Raw genomic sequence first — 19,599 nt, 5'->3', positions numbered from 1 at the left:
CGGGCCGTTTTAACATGGACTCTAGCTTTTGAGAGGCATCTTGATGCTTCTTGGCCCGCCTGTCACTCAGTGCTCGTCGCACGACAGAGGAGCGAATTACACCCGTTCGACCTTTCAAAGCGGTCCCACCGACAAAGATAAACTCGGGGGGAGCATTCTCATTCGTTTTCGGCATCTTCTAGTTTAGCGAGCTGGAACGCGGTGGATGGTTTGAGAATAGGGGCAGGGTGGAGGTTGGCCACGAAGCACGAGTTGGGCTGATTGCTAATAAGTGACAGGCTAACTAGGAGGAATCAGGCATAGTGTGCTTTGTTTCAGCTAATCAAGTTGCAGAATCGTCTTACTGCTTTCAGCTAGTAACTATGCATGCTAAACATTTGTCCAGTCGATCTCAGCAATGGCAGCATCCAACCCAACAAGCTGGGACTCATCAATCCCTAGATCTTCCTTGGTCAAGATCGTTTCTCCGGTTTTGCTCCATGATCTGGCCCCCACGGCTTCCCAGAACTGCAGCATGACTCCTATCTCGGCGCCCCACCCAGGATAGAGCTGATCATATACTTCGAGAGAGGTCGGAATGTGCACAGTGGGTTTACCAGTAATCTTCCCCCAGCGCTGCAACAGCTCTTCAACGGTAAGCGTTTCGATTCCCGCCAGAACATACCGCCCCTTGCTAACCTCTGGCCTTTTCAGGATAGCCTCGACGAACATGCCGACATTCTTTCGCAAGGGCCCGATAGTGGTGATCGGCGTGTCTGCTCCAATTGGCAGCACCCATCCATACTTGCCGCTGCTCTTGATCAAAGTGGGCGTCATGAGCGGATCCGTCAGGTTTTCCGCACGCACCGTCGCCCAAAGGAATGTGGTTTTTGCCGCAAGATCGGGCAACTGTGAGATAATATACTCGTCTGCATCGGCTTTGGCATCGAAATGCGGCACCCGGTATTCTGAGTCCGCCGAGCATGGGCACGTCGACCAGATGTAATGAGACAGCCCATCCGTGGCAGCTGCAGCGTCGGCTAGATTCTTGGCCTGGATCAACTCAATCCTCTCGGCTTCCTTTGGTCCATGGTTTCTGAAAGGTTCGTAGAAGTCTGTTACTCCCAAGATGGCGTGTGCGCCCTGTCCCTGAGCGTGAGCATAGAATATTGTATAAGAGAGTATTGCCTACCTTGAAAGCCTGAATCAGGCTCGCCTTATCGTTGATATCGGCCTTCACAATCTCCACACCGCGGTCGAGTAATGGCTGTGCCTTTTCGGAGTCGGGGTTGCGAAGCACTGCTCGGATGTGGTACTCTCCTGAGTCCAGTAGGGTATTGACAACCGATCCACCCTGTGCGCCAGTGGCACCAGTAACGACAACGATACGCTTTTCGGAACTCATTGTACAGGTTGAGAGTGTAGGCTATGGCTAGTGACTCATAATGGAAGATCATGTTGGCACTTTGTGTGCAGACGATGATCTTTATACCTTTCGGAGGCCGCGCTGAGCTCAGGGCAGAGTACCCGTTGCCTAACATTAATACGAGACATCAAACACAAGTATGTATCTATAGTATAACTAGGTTCCGCGCGGATGGTTCATGCCGTCTCCACGTTAACCCCCTATGACATATTTACTGCTTCTGCGGCTTCCAGTCAAACTTGGGTTTGCTCTTCTCGTCAACACATCATAGCATCATAAGAAATATCTACAACCTCAACACTTAAACACAAGAGGTACCATTACTACTACAGTTCCCGGTCCCCGACCCCCGACCTTTGTACGACCTCGACTAAACTCCGCCCCAACCCACCCGGTCTTGCTTGCATCATCACCAGCAACCACCTACATCTGGTTACTCAAGTTTCTCTCCTTCTTCGTGAATATCCGCGGGACTAAGTCGCTATGCCCCAACTGCTCACCCTGTGACCTGCTTGAGCAGAACTCCTCTCGTTCTCGAGTATACCCCCATGCCGCGGGGGACTTTACAGAGCCGATTCTGGTACGTCAGTTACTCTTTTATACGCAATGCTACCTATTATCAGTGAGACAATACTGAATTCTTGGGTTTAGATGCTCTCTGGCGCATCGAACCTGCCTTTCTGCGGCAGAGACTGCACAGGTGTACTTGAGGGGCCGGAACCGGTCTCGCGAGTCGTCTTTCCCAGTGCAAGGTCGCTTAAGTTTTATGCCTAGGCTAAGACGGGCATGCGGTAAATTTGCACCATAATCCAAGAGTACTTGTGATGTGATTTGTCGGTTTTTGAGAATGCATGTTCTTGTGATTCGCGGTATCAAAATCTCTTGAAACTAAATGATTTTGATATGTAGGGGCTCAGGTTGTGCGAAGGATAATGACACGAGGGGTGTGAATACAAAATATCTGTTTATCTTTATTGGTTTTATTCTATACGTAACGGGATGGATAGAATTGACTGTTGAGAATAAGTAAATTATGATCCGAGTTGACTCCCAACGGCTCGTTGTATCTCAGACCATAGACCCTTCCCTGCCTCATTGGATGCACAATCAAGCCACCCAAACGATTGCATAAGCACAAGTAGGTCATCCCAACTCGTAATCAGAAGCATTCGGCACAGATTGCCAGCCTCGTTAACGAACCAGGATCTTAGCGCTGGTGTACCATCGGCACAAATCCCGACAATCACGGCACACCACAGAAGAACTTCAAGTTCAGACTGCTTCCTCTCATCGCCTAAGCAGAGCATGTACGCGTAAACCTCGTGTGTCATCCTCTGTCGGAGTTGGGATGTTTGAGGGAGGGGTAGCACGACATTCGCGCTGTATAAAACAGCTGTCTTGCGGCATAGGCGGTATATCGTACGTGACCTGTCCTGCTCTTCGGGAGTGCATTGACGCCGAGGAAATATGGCCGTTGGTCGATCAGTGTCGTCAGGTAGACTGCATAGTCGATGCATGACTCCGGATCGGGTGTCGATAATCAAAGTCAACAGCCTCGCACCGCAAGCTTGGTTCGCGAGGCAATCAAGTGCCTGCGCTATCTCTGTGAAACTCAAAAACACTCGGATAACTACGCCCTTGATTGGAGGGTCAAGCAGAGCAAGCTGCTGGAAGCCGTGGTTACGAAGCGATACGTGGCGTGGCGTCTGTCGGATTTCAAGCGCCTGCAAGGGCGACCTATGAATGAAAGGCCTTCCGTCAGGGTATATCAGTGGAAATATCGGTTTGTGGTCTGTGTTAACTGCAACTAGTAGCTCAGATCTATTAGGTGGCGTTAGTTTTCTTAGCTTGGTGAGGACCGTCAAACCACGTACATGGAAATCAGCCACGAAAGACCATATAGTTTCAGAGTGTCCAGGCCACCTCGTTGGGTAACGATGTGCTGGACTGTCTGCCAGTGTAGGGGGTGGTACTCGCAACTACCATAGAACTCCAATGATTGGAGACGCCGGAACGGCGGAGCAAAAGGACTTGTCTCTGGGGGTTTAATTTTGTCTAGATTCTCGTTTGCGGCAAGATGGAGAATGCTCAATACAACGTCCTCCACCTCAGGCTCGTGGATACTATTGCTATCAACGGTCGATAGCTTTTGTCGGATCTGGTTCATTACCGCACCCTTGATTTGGAGCAGCTGTCTTGTATGTGATGAAGGCTCTGAGAATATACCATCTGGTAATCTTCGTAGAATCGGAAGAGCACGTAGATGGAGCAAGGCTGAATAGAACATGGATTGCATTACCATTGGACTCCTTTCTGGGTGGAGGTACGCCTGCACACTCCGCTCCGCAAACTCTCCAGGCCGCGCTGTGGGAAGAACCACCTGCGAGCCTAGGCCAGTCAGTCTTGCATAGATGCCGCAATGGAGGGGTATGATGGACTGACATTCGTGTAGGAGGTAATCGAAGCTTTCCAGTCTGCGGTCCTCTGGAAAGAACGGATCAGCCCGCCCAGTGGCTACTCCCCAGAGAGGCACGGCCGGAAGGAGAGCACGCAGTCCAGGAGCCTGGCCGCCGTGACACTCGTGGCATACCGCAATTACTGAAGCACTATCTGGCGTGGTGAATCCGGATGAGATTGATTGTTCTTCGATCGTGACAGACGCTGAGCACAAGCAACGCGGAGCCGGCGACTGGGCAGACTCGATCTCAGCGGCATTACGGATCCGCAGTCGTTTCTCGCGATATCTCTGCCGCATCAGCTCCGAGCGAATCTGGGATGCAACACTGGAGCCATGACGGATAGTTGGGCCGTGTATTAGAGTCAGGGGTTTCGGGTCAGCCATCGTCCGGGCTGAGAGGTGAGATGCAGGTGAGGGGGAAGTGCAATATAATCCCACCGGAAAGGGTAGCTTTCTTGCAGCATCGTATTGGTTCGCTGCTTCCGCGCTAACAATCAGCCTTTCCCACCCAGGACTAGACCTGCAATCCATTTTAACCGGATAAGACAGCTCTTGACGGATTCTGTCTTGTAATGGAGCTGTTGAACAAACCACGGCACGTCCGCCGTATTGCCAAGCGAAGCTGCGGGAGCTTTCTTGGATTTAGCAGTCCTGCAGCGCTCGTTCACAGCATAGCTGCGCCGAGTCTTATCCTTCGTGTGCTTGTTGCTACCATAAGGTTGCGTAGCACGTTTACCCACGTTGGCTTTAGTCTTCGTTATGGCTGGAGCGAACTATCGCAGTTTAGTGTCAAAAGCAGACTCATCGAGACTACTACAAGAGTTATAGGCTATATACATGAGTTTTGCGTAGAGTAAGATGGATTTCTCGTATTGACAAGCAAGAGGTAGCTGCAACGCTCACTATATTAATGGCTCTGTAATGTTGAAAACCGCTGAAGAATCTGTTGCCGCGTATCCTCAACTATATCCCCAGCGCCCTTGACTTCATGTATTAACCCAACCGCCGCACCGGCGTACGTTGCAAGTCTCCCTTCTGGACCCCAACCAGCATCTCCAGCCTTAAGGGCTTCATCGTGAAGCACCTTCAACTCATCAAACGTCTTTCCATTCTGAAACTCCACATGCGACTTGTTAATTATCGTTCGAGGACTATACCCGCCCGGCCATCCAACCGTCCCTCGAAGCTGATTATACAACAGCGTCCGCGTTGTTGACACAGCACCATCACTAGCACGTACAACCTCATTTTGATATCCTTTGGACAATCTCGCCTCGGTAGCTGCAAGGAACCTCGTGCCCATCGCTACTCCGTGAGCTCCAAGTGCAAGTGCCGCTGCAGCGCCTCGCCCATCCGCAATACCCCCCGCCGCACATAGCAGAATCTCGCTCTTTCCTGCAAGTACATCCGCAACCTCAGGAAAGAGTGTAATCAGCCCAAGCCCATCATCCGATCGACCATGGCCTCCAGCCTCTGCGCCCTGCACGACGACAACATCTGGCGTGACGGCATCCTGATGATTGAGCTCTTTCGCCTCGGCAACTGTACCGATCTGCACCCAGATCTGCGTCTGTGCAGAAACACCTCTGATCCTCGTCGCCCATTCATTTAGGTCTCTCTGTCCATTTCGAGGGGCGAATAGCCACGCTGCGCAAGGCCTGTGACGCTGGATGGCAGAAACCGCGGCGTCAAGTTCGTCGCTCCATAATTGGAACCCCACGCCAACGGGTAGTATGTTGTGAGGCACTTTGGTGAAGATGTCTGATGACTCGCGGATGGTCTTGACTAATGTTGAAGCTTCTTCAAGATCTTTGGCGATATCCTTTGTTTTTACGCTGGGGCCGATAAATCCTAGACCCCCGGCTCGGGAGACAGCGACGGCAAGCGAGGGGCCTGACATGACGCGCATCGGGGCACCGATAATGAAGGGCGCCTTCACCCACGGGTATGAGCTGACTATCTTGGATGGAAGGTGAAGCATCTTGTTGATAGGTCGGTACATGAAGAATAGAATGATGGATACTGATAGCGTAGCACTGATGTAGGATGATGACGATGGATGGCTCACTAAGCGAGCGGATGTTGCGGGAATTGCGGATATCACGGGATCCTGCTTTGGTCACCACTTGAGCCTCCAGGGCTCTCTACGCTATGCCCCGAAACAGCACTGTCTCTGACAAATATGATTGCACTCACCTATGGACTAGCCCATTTCTATCATACTAGCCATATACGGCTCCGTGTTCTGTGTTCTTGATTGGAAGACCATCAGCTCGGGCTGCCCGAAAATCTGCATCGGCTAAGTGTGTCCCTCTTCACCAATTTAAACATCATCGAGATCCTTCTAGACCCTCGATAGTATGGAAAAGTTAGCGTCGTGGGAATCAGCCAATAACATGCTGTACTTTCTCTACCCTTTGAGGTATAACGCCCACAATGAAGCTTCAATTCATCTGCATCCAGACAGGGACGTTAGTATATATTCCAACCCAGGTCCGCTCAACACATCAAGATGGTTTTTTCTTCCTCATGCTCATTTCGAATCGAATACCTCTCTTTCTTGATCTCGTAGCCTACAATGGAAGCCATCACACAGCTTCAACGATCCCAGCCGCTCGAAGCAGCGGAGTTCCCATTCCCTCGCATCGTGCCATCCACAGAAGACCCCACACTGCACTCGGAAAAGAGTTCCAGCTGCAGCTCCAGCTCCAGCTCCAGCTCCAAGCTTGACCTTGCATCAATCCTCCAAATGGGCGATGACTTCTCCTTCCTTCAAGCTCTATACAGCGGACCGTCCTCCCCTCCTTCAACCAACGAAACTCGCCCTCGCTTGCTACCCACACCCCCAACAGCATTCTCGACGCCCTCACCGCCTTCACCAACTCCACCGGGACGCAGCAATCAGACCCCACCCGAACCAAATACAGACCACGACACCCCCGTCGCGCCAGGTGCGACAGATCTTACCCGGCTGAAAAGAGTACCCCCTGCCCCATGTACCAACCTTATAAACGCATGTCTAACAGAAACAGAACATAAAACGGCAAGCGCAGAACCGCGAAGCGCAGCGCCGCTTCCGGGACAGACGCGAGCAAGAGCGGCTGCAGCTGATCACGCTGCTCGAATCACTGCAGACTGAGACGCGGCGTCTTGCATCATTGCTTGAGCAATCGCAGGGAAAGTATGCGGCGCTGGAGGAGCGGCATAAACGCACGGCTGCGGAAGCGGAGATTCTGCGGAGGTGGCAGCAGAAGGTTTTGAGCTGTATGGGGGATCTTGTGGATGTTGAGGAGGGAGATGAGGAGATGGGTATGGATATGGGCTTGGGGATGGGGATGGGGGCCAGTTGTAGCTGGGAGTGTTGGAGGAGGGGGGTGGTGAAGAGTAAAGCGGTGATTGTTATGCAGACTTTGGCTGGGTTGTTTAGGCGGGTTGAGGGGGAGGGTGTGGTGGAACTGGCAGGTGAGATTGGGGTTTAGTATCTTAGAGTGGTAATATAATACTGGCGTTGGTAGTTTAGTTCTATCTCTCTATACGGGTAATGATTTTTATTTGGCTCCATGCATTCCTTCTACTCCATACGGAGTCAAGTCAACTACTCTTGCTACGACCAGAGTAGAGGCTACACGATGCAATATTTCCGAAGTTTTAACTGCTTGATATTGGCCTGGTATCGGAGATTCTCTATTGCACATCTAGTTAGAATAACCAGTCCAACAGCCCTAAACAGTCAGTAGAACCCACTCGAACAGATAGCTCACTACCAAAGTCAAAACAACCAGTACATCTACAGATCCATCGGGAAAGGCAAAAACGTTCCATCTGGCATGGTCTGCTCAATCGCCTCATCCGCACTCCTATAGTCCGGATCATCCTCAGCCCCCACGGGCAAAGGTCCAATCTCCATAAGCACCTGGGCAACCTCATACTCCCTCAAAATCCCCGCCGCAATCAACTTGGTCAGAAAATGGCCACAGAAGAACTCACTTTCCTGAGGCATTGTTTTCTTGAAACACTTGATAAACTTCCGCATGTCCTCCTCCTTCACCGTTCCGACAGGGATCTTGCGCACAACAAAGTTGTTACTGAAGACCCGGTCGTTGATACAGTGTCTATACGCATCTGTCTCTGCCCACTGTGAGCCGAGACAGTGGTACCAGCGGCAGTCGTTTCCGTCCTCATCTGGCTCCGGGAATCGCAGGATGACGAGCCAGCGGGGGTCGATGAACTTCTCGTAATTGGGAGCCGTAGTTCCTACGTAGACTTGATAGACTGCAGAACCGGTAGAGCTGCGTCTCGGAGCCGGGGCTGCTGTCGGTTGCGGTCTCGACGTGATGGTTGGTTTGTTGCTAGGACGACTTAGCATGAAGAAGCCTATATCTGCAGGAGGTCCGGAAGAGAGAGCCATATCGGGGGATGTCGCGATGGACTGGGGAACGGCAACGCCTTTGCCTTTCTCCTTACCTTTTGGGCTTTTGATGCCTTGCGGGCTTCGAGGCGGCGAGGGGCGCTTTTGAATGCCGTTGTGGCGCACCATGCTGGAGAGGACGGGCGAGCGCGCTTTAGGTGTTAGGCTGGCGCTGTCGTTGATGTTGCGCATGGGCGCTTTGCCTTTGTTCGTGGTGAGTTGGGGGGAGCGCGGTTTCGGTGTTAGGCTGCCGCTGCCGCTGTTGGTTGTAGACTCTTTGCCTTTGATGGGTCTGAGAGTGGACATTTCGACGGTATTTCTGTAGAACTGATGTCTTGCTGTTTGTGTGGCAGACTGGCTTGGCAAGCTGGATGAGCATGTCTTAGCTCTGTTGGCGGTCTTGTTGATGTGGAGGTTGGAGTTATTTAAATACCTTTAACGATGATGCTCAATCAAAGCACATCATGTAGATCGTTTGTGGACTTGAACAACGGGCGTTCGAGGATGTCTTTGTGTCCTTTGATACTTGAGACGCTGAAGCATTATGTCTCTGAGGCTTTGTAGTTTCCAAACTCTTCAATGGCTGCTCTTTGTAAGTCAATGGATTGGCTATATCCTCAGTCGGATGCACCCGGCTCGTGGCTGAGTGCTCCATGCACTAATTTGATAGAATCTCTAGGGTAAGTACCACTGGCTCCAGCTATAACTTCACCTTTTGTGACGTTGTAGTTTGTTTGAATGGCCAGGTACAAAGCGACGGAGCCTGGGACTAATTTGAGTACAAGTAGTTTATATTAGACCCTAAATTCCCCCACAGATCTCATAGATTGAGAATATAACAACAAGAGCCACGGGCCCTGTTGTGTACGACGTGCTGATTGTACGTAGCATATCATCGCTCTCTTGTATCGTGATAACCTGTGCCTAGGGAGTAGCAGATGCAGCTGTAGCCACCAAATAATTGCTAAAAAACAATTCTAGCTCCAGACCTGCAACGGCTGGGCCTCTTTAATCAGGCATCTCAGCTACCCTATACTGCTTATTGGTATTCTCGATGAGAATCTATACCCCTAGATAGTAGATGTAGCTTAGTTCTGCTCCGTGAGCTGTATTCTTATTCGACCTCCAAGACCAAAAAAAGGCTCAGCGGCCCTAAATCAGCACATGCGCCATGTAGTGGTAAAGCATTTCTGTATGTCAGAACCCAAGAATGTCGTCAAACCAGCACGGCAAAATGACAGCTCCTGATTGCCGGACTGACAAGCATACATACTGGACGAACTCTCTCACCTGTGATATTTCCTGAGCAGAACGGCAAATACGGTCTTCACGAAAAGCCGATTTAATATATCGAACACACAAGCCCCCTGTAGGAAACAACGCTACATCCCCTCTGTCCTCGGCTCGGGACTTCCACGCATCGCTGAAACGCCCAGCCGGCATTTCCACCATGAAGATAAAAATGACCAGTATTCCCCGGATTTCCCCACACTCCTGGCAGACACCACTCACCCATCATCATCCAAAAAATGAAGCTCTCCACCCTCCTACTCGCTCTGTCGGGCTTAACTCCACTAACCACAGCGGCAATCCTCCGCCGCGTCCTCTCCTTCGGCTCGAACCCCGGAAACAACGAGATGTACATCTACGTTCCAGACAATTTAGCCCCAAATCCAGCTGTTATCGTAGCTGTAAGTCCCCCAGTCGTGTCATCTGCATCTGCACAGCATACTAAGCCCAGCATAGCTCCACGGTTGTCTTGGCTCCGCAACAAGCTATTACCGCGACGTCGAGGACCTCCCCCCCGCCGCAGACGAACACGGCTTTATCATCATCTACCCTGGATCAAGGGATGATTTCCGGTGCTGGGACGTCAACACGGAGGCGTCGCTAACACACGACGGCGGGAGCGATAGTCTGTCGATCGTGAACATGGTTGGGTATGCACTGAACCGATATAACGGGGACCCGAGTAAAGTCTTCGCGACCGGCTCTAGTTCAGGCGCCATGATGAGCCAGGTCCTCGCTGCCGCGTACCCGGATGTGTTTGCTGCTATTGCAGCGTATAGTGGGCTGCCGTATGGATGCTTGCGGGGATCGCCAGGGGCGAGTCCGTTTACCGCTGATCCGGCCTGTGCGAATGGGGAGGTGATAAAGTCGCAGGAGCAGTGGGTGGCGGAGGTGCAGGAGGCGTGGCCGGGGTATAATGGCAGTTATCCGAGGGTGCAGGTTTGGCATGGGACCAGCGACAGTGTGATTTCGGATGTGAACTTCGGGGAGGTGCTGAAGCAGTGGAGTGGGGTTTTTGGGATTGCGGAGACTGACGAGGAGAGTGGTGTTCCTTTGCCGGCGTATACGAAGCATGTTTATGGCGATGGGAGTCAGCTTGAGGGCTATCTTGCGACTGGGGTGGGCCATGTTGTTCCGACGGAGGTTGAGACTACCCTTCGGTGGTTCGGGATTGTTTGAACTGTTGGGATATAAAAGAGGTCATCATTCGTTATAGGTATACAGTATGCAGTAGTATCAAGAATACGACGAAGTCACCCAGTTCGTCTTCGGGCAAGTGCCATACTTCTTCGCCACTTTGTCAATGCGTTCCAGCATCCAGCCAGACGTGAAGCCATCTCTCTTCTCTCCGACTCTGGCATCACGCCCAATAGCACACATCCCATCAGGCCGGCGTACATACTGGAGACAATACCTGTCCAGCTCACAGATCCGCCGACACTCCTCCGCAGTCTTAACCACCCTCTTCTCCTCCCCGGCCTCACAATCCCAATCCTCCACAGGCCCCGTACCCATCTTCGGCCGCCCAAGCTCATAAAACACATCCCGCCAGAGCAATACCTGATTACCATTCTTCTTCCTCCACCTCCTCTCCAACGCCGCCAACTCCTCAATCTCCCTCGGCTTGAGATGATGAAACGACACAGCCGGATAACACCACTGCAACCGCCCATAGTTGCCCCCGAAATGGTCAATCTCCTTCGGCGGCGCAAGCTGCAGCATCGGCCACGACCACGTCAGATCCACACCAGCCTCCTTCAGCAGCCTTCCAAGCACACAATCGCCCGCCCATTCCTCCCCCGTGATACCATCCCAGTAATCTCGTCGATTCTCCAGCTCAGCGGCAGCCCGCTCCATCGCCTTTCCCGAGATCACAAACCCACTCCCACCGTGCGCGAAGAGCACATCCCTTATCTGCATCTGGTTTCCCAAATAAAACGGCTCAGAGGGATCAAACCCCTCAAGCCAAGCGAACATCGACTTCCAGAGTATATACGTATCCGCCTCCATAAAGACATACCAGTCTCTCCCCGGATAATTGCGATAGGTATGCTCGACCATGGGGACGAACTTCCATTTATCGAGTTTCCAGCCTGGATTACTCTTCCCAAAGGGCGTGGAGATGTCATCGGCTAGATCGGTGTTTGTGAGAGCGTCGCGGCCCTGGGCGCGGACTTTCTCGTAGAGGGTGAACTCCGGGAGTTGGTGGAGGTGGGAGGATTCGTTGTAGAGGACGTCGTGGACGGGGATGTCGGCGATGGATTCTTCGTAGTCGGACCAGACGATGTAGTTTTGGGGTGGGATGCAGCGCAGGGTGGTGGTGCGGTGGATGGGGAGTTTGGCGTGGGCTTCTGTCACGCCGGTTTTGAGGACGATGAGGGTGTTTTGGAGGGCTGGGAGGGGTGGACAAGTGTCATCGTCTGCATCTCCGGTGGTAGAGAGGGTGATTTCATTGGTAGGGAAGTAGCGGGTGTAGAGGGCGTAGAAGTGGAGGAGGAGGAGGAGGGAGAGGGCGATGTATAGGCGGCGGTAGGCCCGTTGGGACAGCGAGGGGGGCATCACATTGGTTTCTCGCTGCAGACTGGGGCAATAATGGGTGTCGAAATGTCAGAGAAATACGGGGTAGAGACATGACAGACATGAATGAATTATAATTGTGGCATGGAAATCAAGATCGACGTCGTCGTCATCACTTGGCGTCATCCGCGGGCCACCCCACGGTACAAGAAACTATACTAGACAGACAGCTACTGATATTCCGTGCTCAACACGCCCCGGTATCGCATCTTGCCCTCCTCCAGCGTCTTGATCGCATCTTGAATGCCCTCCTTGCTCATCGGATATCGCACAACCATAGGCTTGACGCCGTGGAAGGCGGCAAACTCCAGCATCTGGCGATGGACCTGTCGCGAGGCGACAATCCCGCCCTGTACACGCAATCCCCGAGTGACTAGATCCATATAAGGAAAAGTAAATGGCTTGTCGCTGACCGTCAGCGGCGAGATCGTCGCCCGGCTGTCCAACACACTCAAATAAAGCTCCCAGTCCGGCAGGGAGCTTGTTGTGATTATCAGATGGTCGAGTTTGTGGCTGACCTTAAGCTCCTTTGCGTCCTTGGTGGCGTGGAACTCATGCGCCCCGAGTTTCGTCGCTTCGTCCTTTTTCGAGTCCGTGCCGCTAAACACCACAACGTGACAGCCCATTTTGTTCGCGAATTGGATCGCCAAATGGCCCAGTCCTCCAATGCCGATGATTCCCACCCGGTCGGTCGGTTTGACCCCCGCGACGTGCATCGCGCTGAAGACCGTTGACCCGCCGCACATCAGCGGCGCCGCGGCCTCGTTTTCGAGCCCGTCGGGGATCTTGAAGACGAATGCTTCGCGCCAGACCGCGTGGCTGGCGAACGAGCCCTGGTCTAGATCCGCTGCGCCGTACATCTTGCGGTCGGGGCAGAATGTCTCCCACCCGGTGAGGCAGTGGTTGCAGCGACCGCAGCAGTCGTGCTCATAGCCCCAGCCGACCCGGTCGCCCTTTTTCAGTTCTTGCACTTCCGGGCCGACTTCTTCGATGTGGCCGACGCCTTCGTGGCCGAGGACCATGTCGGCGGATTTGTAGTGGACATCGGTGAAACAGACGCCTGAGTGGGAGACCTTGATGAGGACCTGGTCGCCCTTGAGGGAGGGCTTGGGGGTGGAGGATTCGACGATGGCGCCGTCGGAGGAGCCCTTGTATACTTTCAACGACATTTTGATTCGTTTCTGTTCGGATTGAGTGGTTTATTGCTGGGAGGGATGGATGCGACCGCGCTCTTTTGTACTGTTCTCTCGCATCGTTCCTGAAGCGGAACACTCGAGTATTTCGTGACATCACGATCAGGATACCACATCATGACCTCACTCGACTCTCCGCGACCTTGAACTCTTCATGCAACCTCGGGCGAACTGCTGCTGCTCCTGCAGATTGCTTATCTCTCTTTGTCCATCGTCTAGCTTCCGACCGTGGTGTGAAGTCATCCATGCAATAATCCATCCGGCATCAACGAAGCATGCCGCGTCATAGCCGTCCGGCGCATCCACTATCCATTACTCTCAAACAGCCACCACAGGAAGGCTTCAAGTCGTGTCAGTCGTCGTCAGTCGCCACGCATCAGGAACAAATGGCTCCGTCAGGATCACAAAGCAATATCCACTTTCAACGTCTGTGGTCCGGCCGAGCTGCGACCGTCTCCGAATCAGGTACGGCCGTGTAAGTCGCCCGCTCCTCTCGGTCAGGCATACGTCGCGATAGTGCGGTCGGTCAGTCTGGCTTGGTATACCTGATATTCCTCTCGGCTGCTTGTATCCTCACTTGAAGCGTCCTTGTGATTGAGCGTATCCGACGGTATGGTTCTGATTGCTCTAGCCTGCAACCAACAGAAACGGCACGGTCGCATTCTGTGTTTAATGCATCTCAACACACCTGAGAGGTCTTGCAGCCAGATTTAAGCGGTGCTGAATGTGCTTTTAGCCCGGGATGTTCTCTTGTCGTTTGTGGACCGGGGAGGCCGACGGTGATCTGGAATGGGAACGTGTAAAGTCGCGTTTGAGCTGCAATGTTTAAACAGGGCAAGGTAGGATAGAGTGCCACTCCGAAGACCGATTGACGAGACACATATAGGCTATATATGTAGTCGACAGGCGTGAGGACCGTGGTGGTGATGACGGAGCCATGAGGTTACAGCAACTACCTACCTACCATCAAACCGAATCACTCCCCTCTCAGCAGCAAGCACAGACTCCCTTAGCGACCCGAAATGCACCCCTCGGTGAACGATCCCCGGGGCGTAGTGTGCATACTTCGCGGAGTTTGTGAAGAGATTCTTCACGGACGGGCCAATGATCGACTCGGGGATCATGCACCAGCATGTATCCGTGAGGATTTCAGCCCCGAATGCTTCTATTGCACTCGTGTAACCAGCGGCACAGGCCTGCGCGTATATCTCGCGATTCGTCGTGATGATCATCTGCACGGTGTTGCTCTTGCGACGGCCCGCGCAGAGTCCAGATAGAGCGACGAACTCCTCGAGCGAGAAGTGTGGGTTTCCAAGGGAGACCAAGCCTACTGTCTCGTCCGTTGCAGTGGTAAGCTCCTTCAGCGCGGAGAGACAATCCTCATCGCTAAGCGTAACCTGCTTCAGCACGGTGGCCGAACGCAGATGCAGATGCGCTTCAGGAGTGACACCAGCGATATGAAACATAGCCGCTGAGGCCGTCGTCGCAAACGCCGCTCCAAACGCTTTGAGATCTGATATCGTCGGCCGCGGCTGTACTCCCTCCAATCCCAGGATCAGTGGTATCAACCCCCCAGAAACCTTCCCAGCCGCATACCCAAGGACCGGCCAGAGCGCATCCTCCAGCTCCTCGACCCTCTCCCGGTAGAGATCAACAGTGACAGCAATCCTCGGAACCCGTCCATCCTCCGTCTGCGCCCCTGCCAGCGGCGCCCTCCCCGTAAGCGCAATACAAACATCAATGAGATCCGGATACTTCTGCGTCCTCGCGCCCAGGACACTATTCGCGAAGACGACGGCGTTTGACTCCGCCCAGCCGATACTCTCACCGATTCCAGGTTTGGTGCTCAGGAGGTACGGCGCGCATGTGAAGCTGTTCGTTGCGCCCATTGCGACGTACGCGTTTGCGAGTTTATTTGCTTCGCTGGCGAGCGCGGAGTCTATGCTGAGTTCGCGCCAGCGCATCTGGTCAATGGAGATGGAGTTGAGTGTTGTTGGGACGGCGACGCGCGCGCCATTTGTCAGAAAGGTCTTTGCGATCAAGAGACTTGCAGGACCCGTGTAGATGCAGGCGTCGATGTGGGCGCTCGAAACCGGGGTGAGGGAGGGGGCGTCTTGCAGGTGGGCGTATTGGAGGAGGATCTGCATGGCTTTTGCGGCGGCTGGGGAGTGTGCACCGTGTAGTATTGCTAGTTCCTCTTCTGAGAGGTGAATGGTGTTGGTGGAAGAATTTGGCGGAGATAGCGCGTGGTCAAATGGGAGTGGTGAGTCTGCAAGTTGAAGCTCATCATTGATAATAGAGGCGTACTGCCTCCCGGTGAGCCTTTTGTAGTCGTCTGCTGCGACGCGAAGAACAGGTATCGAGATCTCAAGCAGCGTCTTCGCGACCATAACACCCGTAGTTGCAATCTCCTCGGCGTCGCGGAAGATGATCGCTGCAGGGGCTTTTCCGTTGACGAGTAACTCGATAAGCACAAGGCTTCCGCTGCATGAGCCTCTTGTTCCAGGTAAGAGGAGGATTCGATCATGGATGAACTCTCCTGAGAGTGGATGGTGGCGATCAATGACTTCTCCAGTCTCGGGGTCGACCCCTCCCCAGAAACTGAGGGGTACATTGGAGTAAAGTGCTTTGCCAGTTGCTGTGCCTTGCACCAGGGATTTTGCTACAAGTTTCATATTTGGGGTCTGTATTGCAATCAACACAAGTGATTTTCTAGAAATGAAATGGAAAAAGTGTCGTGGAGGGAACCTGGGGGCTGACGAGTGGAAGTGGTTCCCTTTGGAGACAGAGATATATATAACCGGCACAACATATAACTAACACTTAGCCCCCCCACAGTATAACCTTTGAATGTTCTTGAATACACGATGCGTGGGCACCTTTTGGGATCTATTTCAGCGCCATCTTGCCAGCCGGGGTCGGGAATGCTAGACTTACAAGATGAAGCCAGACAAGGAAATTGACAATGCGAACAGCTACCTCTAGAGTGACTTCGCAGTAATTAACAGGATGGTTCTGATGGATAGTCCGATTCCCAATTTGATGTCTAGCTGAGTCTTTCCTCGCCAGCCTCCAAAAGCGCCGCATCACTCTCCTCCCTCGGGTTCTTCCTCTCCAATTCCCTAATCAACTCTACATGCTTCTCACTCCTAGGCTCAACCTTGAACTCGAACTCCGTCGGATACATCAGGACGCCCGGCTTCGGCTTCGCATCTACCTCAATCTCCTTCCCATCAGGCCCAGTCTTCTTCGAAATGTCAAACGCCGCAAGCGACTGCACGATACTCAAATACAGCCCTGCATCGGCAAAGAATCGCCCTGGACAGATGCGTCTTCCATACCCGAATGCATCAGGCGACGGGTCTGGTTCATTGCGTGGTGGGAGGAATCGCTCCGGATCGAAAGAGTCGGGGTCTGCGTAGACTTCGGGGTCGTGTAGGAACCACCAGACGGCTGGGAGGAGGAAGGAGCCCTTTGGTATGCGAAGACCCTGGTACTCGCTATCCTCTGTTGCGGTGTGGGGGAAACCCATCGGTGCGACGGGCCACCAGCGGAGAGATTCCTTGATTAGCGCGTTGATGTAGGGTAGATTATCACGGTCGGAGAAATTAGGTAGGCGATCGGTTCCGACCACACGGTCGATTTCTTCCTGAGCCTTTTGCTGGACGTGCGGGAATTTGAGCATTGCGAGTGTGAAGGTAGTCAGTGTAATCACTATTGTATCAGAGGCAGCGCCGTAAAGACTCGCTGCGGTCCAGATGATTGCTCGTTCGTCTTCAGCTGGCAGTGTGCCGTTGTTCTCGGCTTGCACTTCGTGCAGGAGCCTCGAGACGTAAGACGGTTTGTTCTTCCCGGCTGCGATCTGGCGTCGGACAAAATTGTAAGGGATGTACGCTGTATCTTCAATTGACTTCCTCCACTTGCGCGCCGTCTTCTTGAAACCTCCACCAGGGAAACTCTCTGGGAGGTGTTGCAGGCCAGGAACAATGTCAACAGCCCATCCCATTGGCACTGAGGCGAGGGAGAACTCGGTCATCATTCGGTCGGTTAGTGTGACAAGAGGATCTGGCTTATGAGGCTCGATGTTGTAATCGTATGCCATCTTCAAAACACCAGCCGCTGCTGTTCTGTTCACGAATTAGCTGGAGTATTGAGTGTCTGGGGTGAGGACGCACGTCTTGAAATGCTCGATCCATCGCTCAGGTTCATTCAACGAGCGCACAAGCTGTCGGTTAACCTCAACTTCCTGCGCATCTCGGAATGTGGCGGCGGACGCTGAAGTCCCTAATTCCTGATGTAGGAGCTTGCGAGCTCGGACAAAGGTCGGGTTGTAACTCTGGCACAAGATGATATTCTCGTAGCCGCAAAGTTTATTTGCCATGATCATTGAAGGTCGCCCAGACGTCTTGCTCGACATCTTCGTCAATAAGTCATTCGCAATCTCCTTGTCATGGATGATGACGAGCGTCATCCCCATCACAGTTACCGAGCTGATTCCGCCATAGAGCGTCTTGTGATTGAGCCAATGTAGGTGCTCCGGCGTACCATCTGGAGCAAAGTCGCCTAAATTTCCGAGGAGAGGAATTGGATCTGGTCCCGGTGGTAATGGGAGGCGGTGGGTTTTGGGCCTGAACTCTCTATAAATGAGGTAGATGATGACGATGGGAAGCACCCACACGATCCAGCCATTGTTCCCCAAGTCCATGCTGGTGCTTCAAGTTGTTGCAGATCTGGGACAACAAGGTTGATTTTGTAATCAGGGGAAGCGTGGTGGTCGATTTTTCGGAGGGCGGACGGGCGTCGTCCCCGCCTTATCTTTGGCGGCTGCCAATGCTACCCTGGGGCGCTCAATCCACCCGTATGCGGTTAGCTTGCGTCTCGCCAAGGGAAGCTGTCTTGGGCCAGATAAGAATCACCTCCACAATTGTTGTTGAATTTCACCGAGTTGACACTTCAAGACCCGACCTGGTGTATCAGGGACGCATGGTTCAGGGGTGCTATGTTGCTTGTTCGTAACCTTATTGCGACTACTCCCCACATCCGTGGTCTATGCGACAGGCCGGAGACAACCGGCTTGGTATCCCAGATAGCAAGGGATCCAAAATGTGAGGCTTCTCTTCGCGGTTGTCTGGAGACTCGAAAGCGGAAACTGCATGGATAGCATGACTGCCGACAGGCTGACAAAGGCTTTCGTATTGGTACTTATTTTACAGAGTGAGAATCAGCTGGCGCGTCGCACAGCTACTCGGAGTCATCGGACTGAACAGATTTGCCATTGATGGCAAGCAGCTCAACGTTGCTATCAGATGTTAGCGCACGTCACCCCCAGACTTCAACGGGAGTACATACAAGACAAGCGTTGAGTTACCCGGGATGAATGGCGGAGCTCCTCTGTGACTCGATTAGTACAAATTTCCTGCCTCAGTTGTTCGACACTTACTTCGCGCCGTATCCGTAGTGTCTGAGTGATGAACTGGTTAGCCACGGCAGAAGACAGCCCGAAAGCACTTACGGTCCGAAGGTAAGGAGGGACTTCTCCCCAAGACTCATTCCAAGAATCCCTACCTCCCATCCTACTCGAGAGATCAGTGAGCCAAGATCATCAGAAAGCAAACAGCGATCGAAATGCCGACCTTTGATGACATGGCCCATTCCGATCTGAAACGTAAAGGGCCTTCCGCGCTTGATGCTGCTGTCGAATCTGTCGATCGCGTCAGCCTTGTTCTTGAGCGTTACGCGACTATAGTGCTCAGTTGCTGGCCAGAACATACCGTCTCCCCCGGTTCCACGAACGCGTCGGATCGTAGAGGTAGCCGTGATAGTGAACGGTCACCATGTCACCATTCTTAGGGTAATCGACCCCGTTCCCCGGGCGCAAGATGTCCTTGATGAAATCGATGATGCCCATTGCTGTCTTGATGGAATAATGAAGACAGAACTCACCTCGTTGTGGGTCACCGAAATCTTGGGAATGAAGTCACGTGCTCGTCAGGAGTCAAGGCGAGACTGCGCACTTCAGTCATTTCTCGTTCTGCATCACCTTTGCTCCCTCTTAGATCCATGCCTTTTTGATCGGTAATCCACTGACTCTGGTGTCTGCGACACACCAGTAACGCTAGGCGCACAGCTACCCCAGCTCTAAGATGGGGTCCGACGGCGAACACGAGTCGCCAGGTGAGGTCAGGCAAATTCAGTCGAGGCATTCCAGGCGCTGCTCACGGTCGCTTGCTATTGGTTGTTCGCACAGAACAAAGGATGGAGGAGGAGT

At 52.9% G+C, this 19,599-nt stretch overlaps 11 protein-coding genes across 11 annotated transcripts; 2 read left to right on the top strand and 9 right to left on the bottom strand.

Moving 5' to 3' along the window:
* Positions 1–369: 369 nt before the first annotated feature.
* BJY04DRAFT_228793 (NmrA/HSCARG family protein) lies at positions 370–1,663 on the bottom strand (the record flags this gene model as incomplete). Its single annotated transcript, XM_073718922.1, has 2 exons — positions 1,172–1,663; positions 370–1,122 (listed from the first exon to the last, which is right to left on the bottom strand). Exons 1-2 carry the CDS (start codon positions 1,382–1,384, stop codon positions 370–372), a joined length of 966 nt encoding a protein of 321 aa, XP_073569682.1. The 5' UTR covers positions 1,385–1,663.
* Positions 1,664–2,436: 773 nt separating this feature from the next.
* BJY04DRAFT_219675 (uncharacterized protein) lies at positions 2,437–4,247 on the bottom strand (the record flags this gene model as incomplete). Its single annotated transcript, XM_073716640.1, has 3 exons — positions 2,437–3,226; positions 3,280–3,793; positions 3,848–4,247. 3 exons carry the CDS (start codon positions 4,245–4,247, stop codon positions 2,437–2,439), a joined length of 1,704 nt encoding a protein of 567 aa, XP_073569681.1.
* Positions 4,248–4,628: 381 nt separating this feature from the next.
* BJY04DRAFT_192565 (nitronate monooxygenase) lies at positions 4,629–5,959 on the bottom strand. Its single transcript, XM_073711789.1, has one exon. It carries the CDS (start codon positions 5,863–5,865, stop codon positions 4,771–4,773), a length of 1,095 nt encoding a protein of 364 aa, XP_073569680.1. The 5' UTR covers positions 5,866–5,959; the 3' UTR covers positions 4,629–4,770.
* A 382-nt stretch (positions 5,960–6,341) lies between these two features.
* On the top strand, positions 6,342–7,371 carry BJY04DRAFT_192564 (bZIP transcription factor). The gene is made up of 2 exons (XM_073711788.1): positions 6,342–6,843; positions 6,896–7,371. The coding sequence occupies exons 1-2, from the start codon at positions 6,442–6,444 to the stop codon at positions 7,340–7,342; spliced, it is 849 nt and encodes a 282-aa protein (XP_073569679.1). The 5' UTR covers positions 6,342–6,441; the 3' UTR covers positions 7,343–7,371.
* A 279-nt stretch (positions 7,372–7,650) lies between these two features.
* On the bottom strand, positions 7,651–8,577 carry BJY04DRAFT_219672 (uncharacterized protein; the record flags this gene model as incomplete). The annotated part of the gene is made up of 1 exon (XM_073716639.1): positions 7,651–8,577. The coding sequence occupies one exon, from the start codon at positions 8,575–8,577 to the stop codon at positions 7,651–7,653; it is 927 nt and encodes a 308-aa protein (XP_073569678.1).
* A 1,223-nt stretch (positions 8,578–9,800) lies between these two features.
* BJY04DRAFT_228789 (alpha/beta hydrolase family esterase) lies at positions 9,801–10,769 on the top strand (the record flags this gene model as incomplete). Its single annotated transcript, XM_073718921.1, has 2 exons — positions 9,801–9,962; positions 10,018–10,769. The coding sequence occupies 2 exons, from the start codon at positions 9,801–9,803 to the stop codon at positions 10,738–10,740; spliced, it is 885 nt and encodes a 294-aa protein (XP_073569677.1). The 3' UTR covers positions 10,741–10,769.
* On the bottom strand, positions 10,744–12,169 carry BJY04DRAFT_192561 (uncharacterized protein). The gene has a single exon (XM_073711787.1). It carries the CDS (start codon positions 12,118–12,120, stop codon positions 10,798–10,800), a length of 1,323 nt encoding a protein of 440 aa, XP_073569676.1. The 5' UTR covers positions 12,121–12,169; the 3' UTR covers positions 10,744–10,797.
* Positions 12,170–12,214: 45 nt separating this feature from the next.
* Positions 12,215–13,457, bottom strand: BJY04DRAFT_87637 (NAD(P)-dependent alcohol dehydrogenase). The gene has a single exon (XM_073721218.1). It carries the CDS (start codon positions 13,305–13,307, stop codon positions 12,309–12,311), a length of 999 nt encoding a protein of 332 aa, XP_073569675.1. The 5' UTR covers positions 13,308–13,457; the 3' UTR covers positions 12,215–12,308.
* A 683-nt stretch (positions 13,458–14,140) lies between these two features.
* Positions 14,141–16,162, bottom strand: BJY04DRAFT_87643 (uncharacterized protein). The gene has a single exon (XM_073721219.1). The coding sequence runs from the start codon at positions 16,004–16,006 to the stop codon at positions 14,288–14,290; it is 1,719 nt and encodes a 572-aa protein (XP_073569674.1). The 5' UTR covers positions 16,007–16,162; the 3' UTR covers positions 14,141–14,287.
* Positions 16,163–16,377: 215 nt separating this feature from the next.
* Positions 16,378–18,036, bottom strand: fmaG (cytochrome P450 monooxygenase fmaG; the record flags this gene model as incomplete). Its single annotated transcript, XM_073713981.1, has 2 exons — positions 16,378–17,458; positions 17,507–18,036. The coding sequence occupies 2 exons, from the start codon at positions 18,034–18,036 to the stop codon at positions 16,378–16,380; spliced, it is 1,611 nt and encodes a 536-aa protein (XP_073569673.1).
* Positions 18,037–18,261: 225 nt separating this feature from the next.
* BJY04DRAFT_192558 (FKBP-type peptidyl-prolyl cis-trans isomerase) lies at positions 18,262–19,250 on the bottom strand. The gene is made up of 6 exons (XM_073711786.1): positions 19,103–19,250; positions 18,965–19,032; positions 18,844–18,904; positions 18,772–18,792; positions 18,681–18,722; positions 18,262–18,630 (listed from the first exon to the last, which is right to left on the bottom strand). The coding sequence occupies exons 1-6, from the start codon at positions 19,237–19,239 to the stop codon at positions 18,573–18,575; spliced, it is 387 nt and encodes a 128-aa protein (XP_073569672.1). The 5' UTR covers positions 19,240–19,250; the 3' UTR covers positions 18,262–18,572.
* Between the last annotated feature and the right edge of the window lie 349 nt (positions 19,251–19,599).

Source organism: Aspergillus karnatakaensis (genome assembly GCF_047715665.1).
Source record: "Aspergillus karnatakaensis strain CBS 102800 unplaced genomic scaffold BJY04scaffold_34, whole genome shotgun sequence".
Lineage (NCBI taxonomy): Eukaryota > Fungi > Ascomycota > Eurotiomycetes > Eurotiales > Aspergillaceae > Aspergillus > Aspergillus karnatakaensis.
Note: the sequence above shows the minus strand (reverse complement) of the source record. Positions and strands in the feature narration are given on the sequence as shown.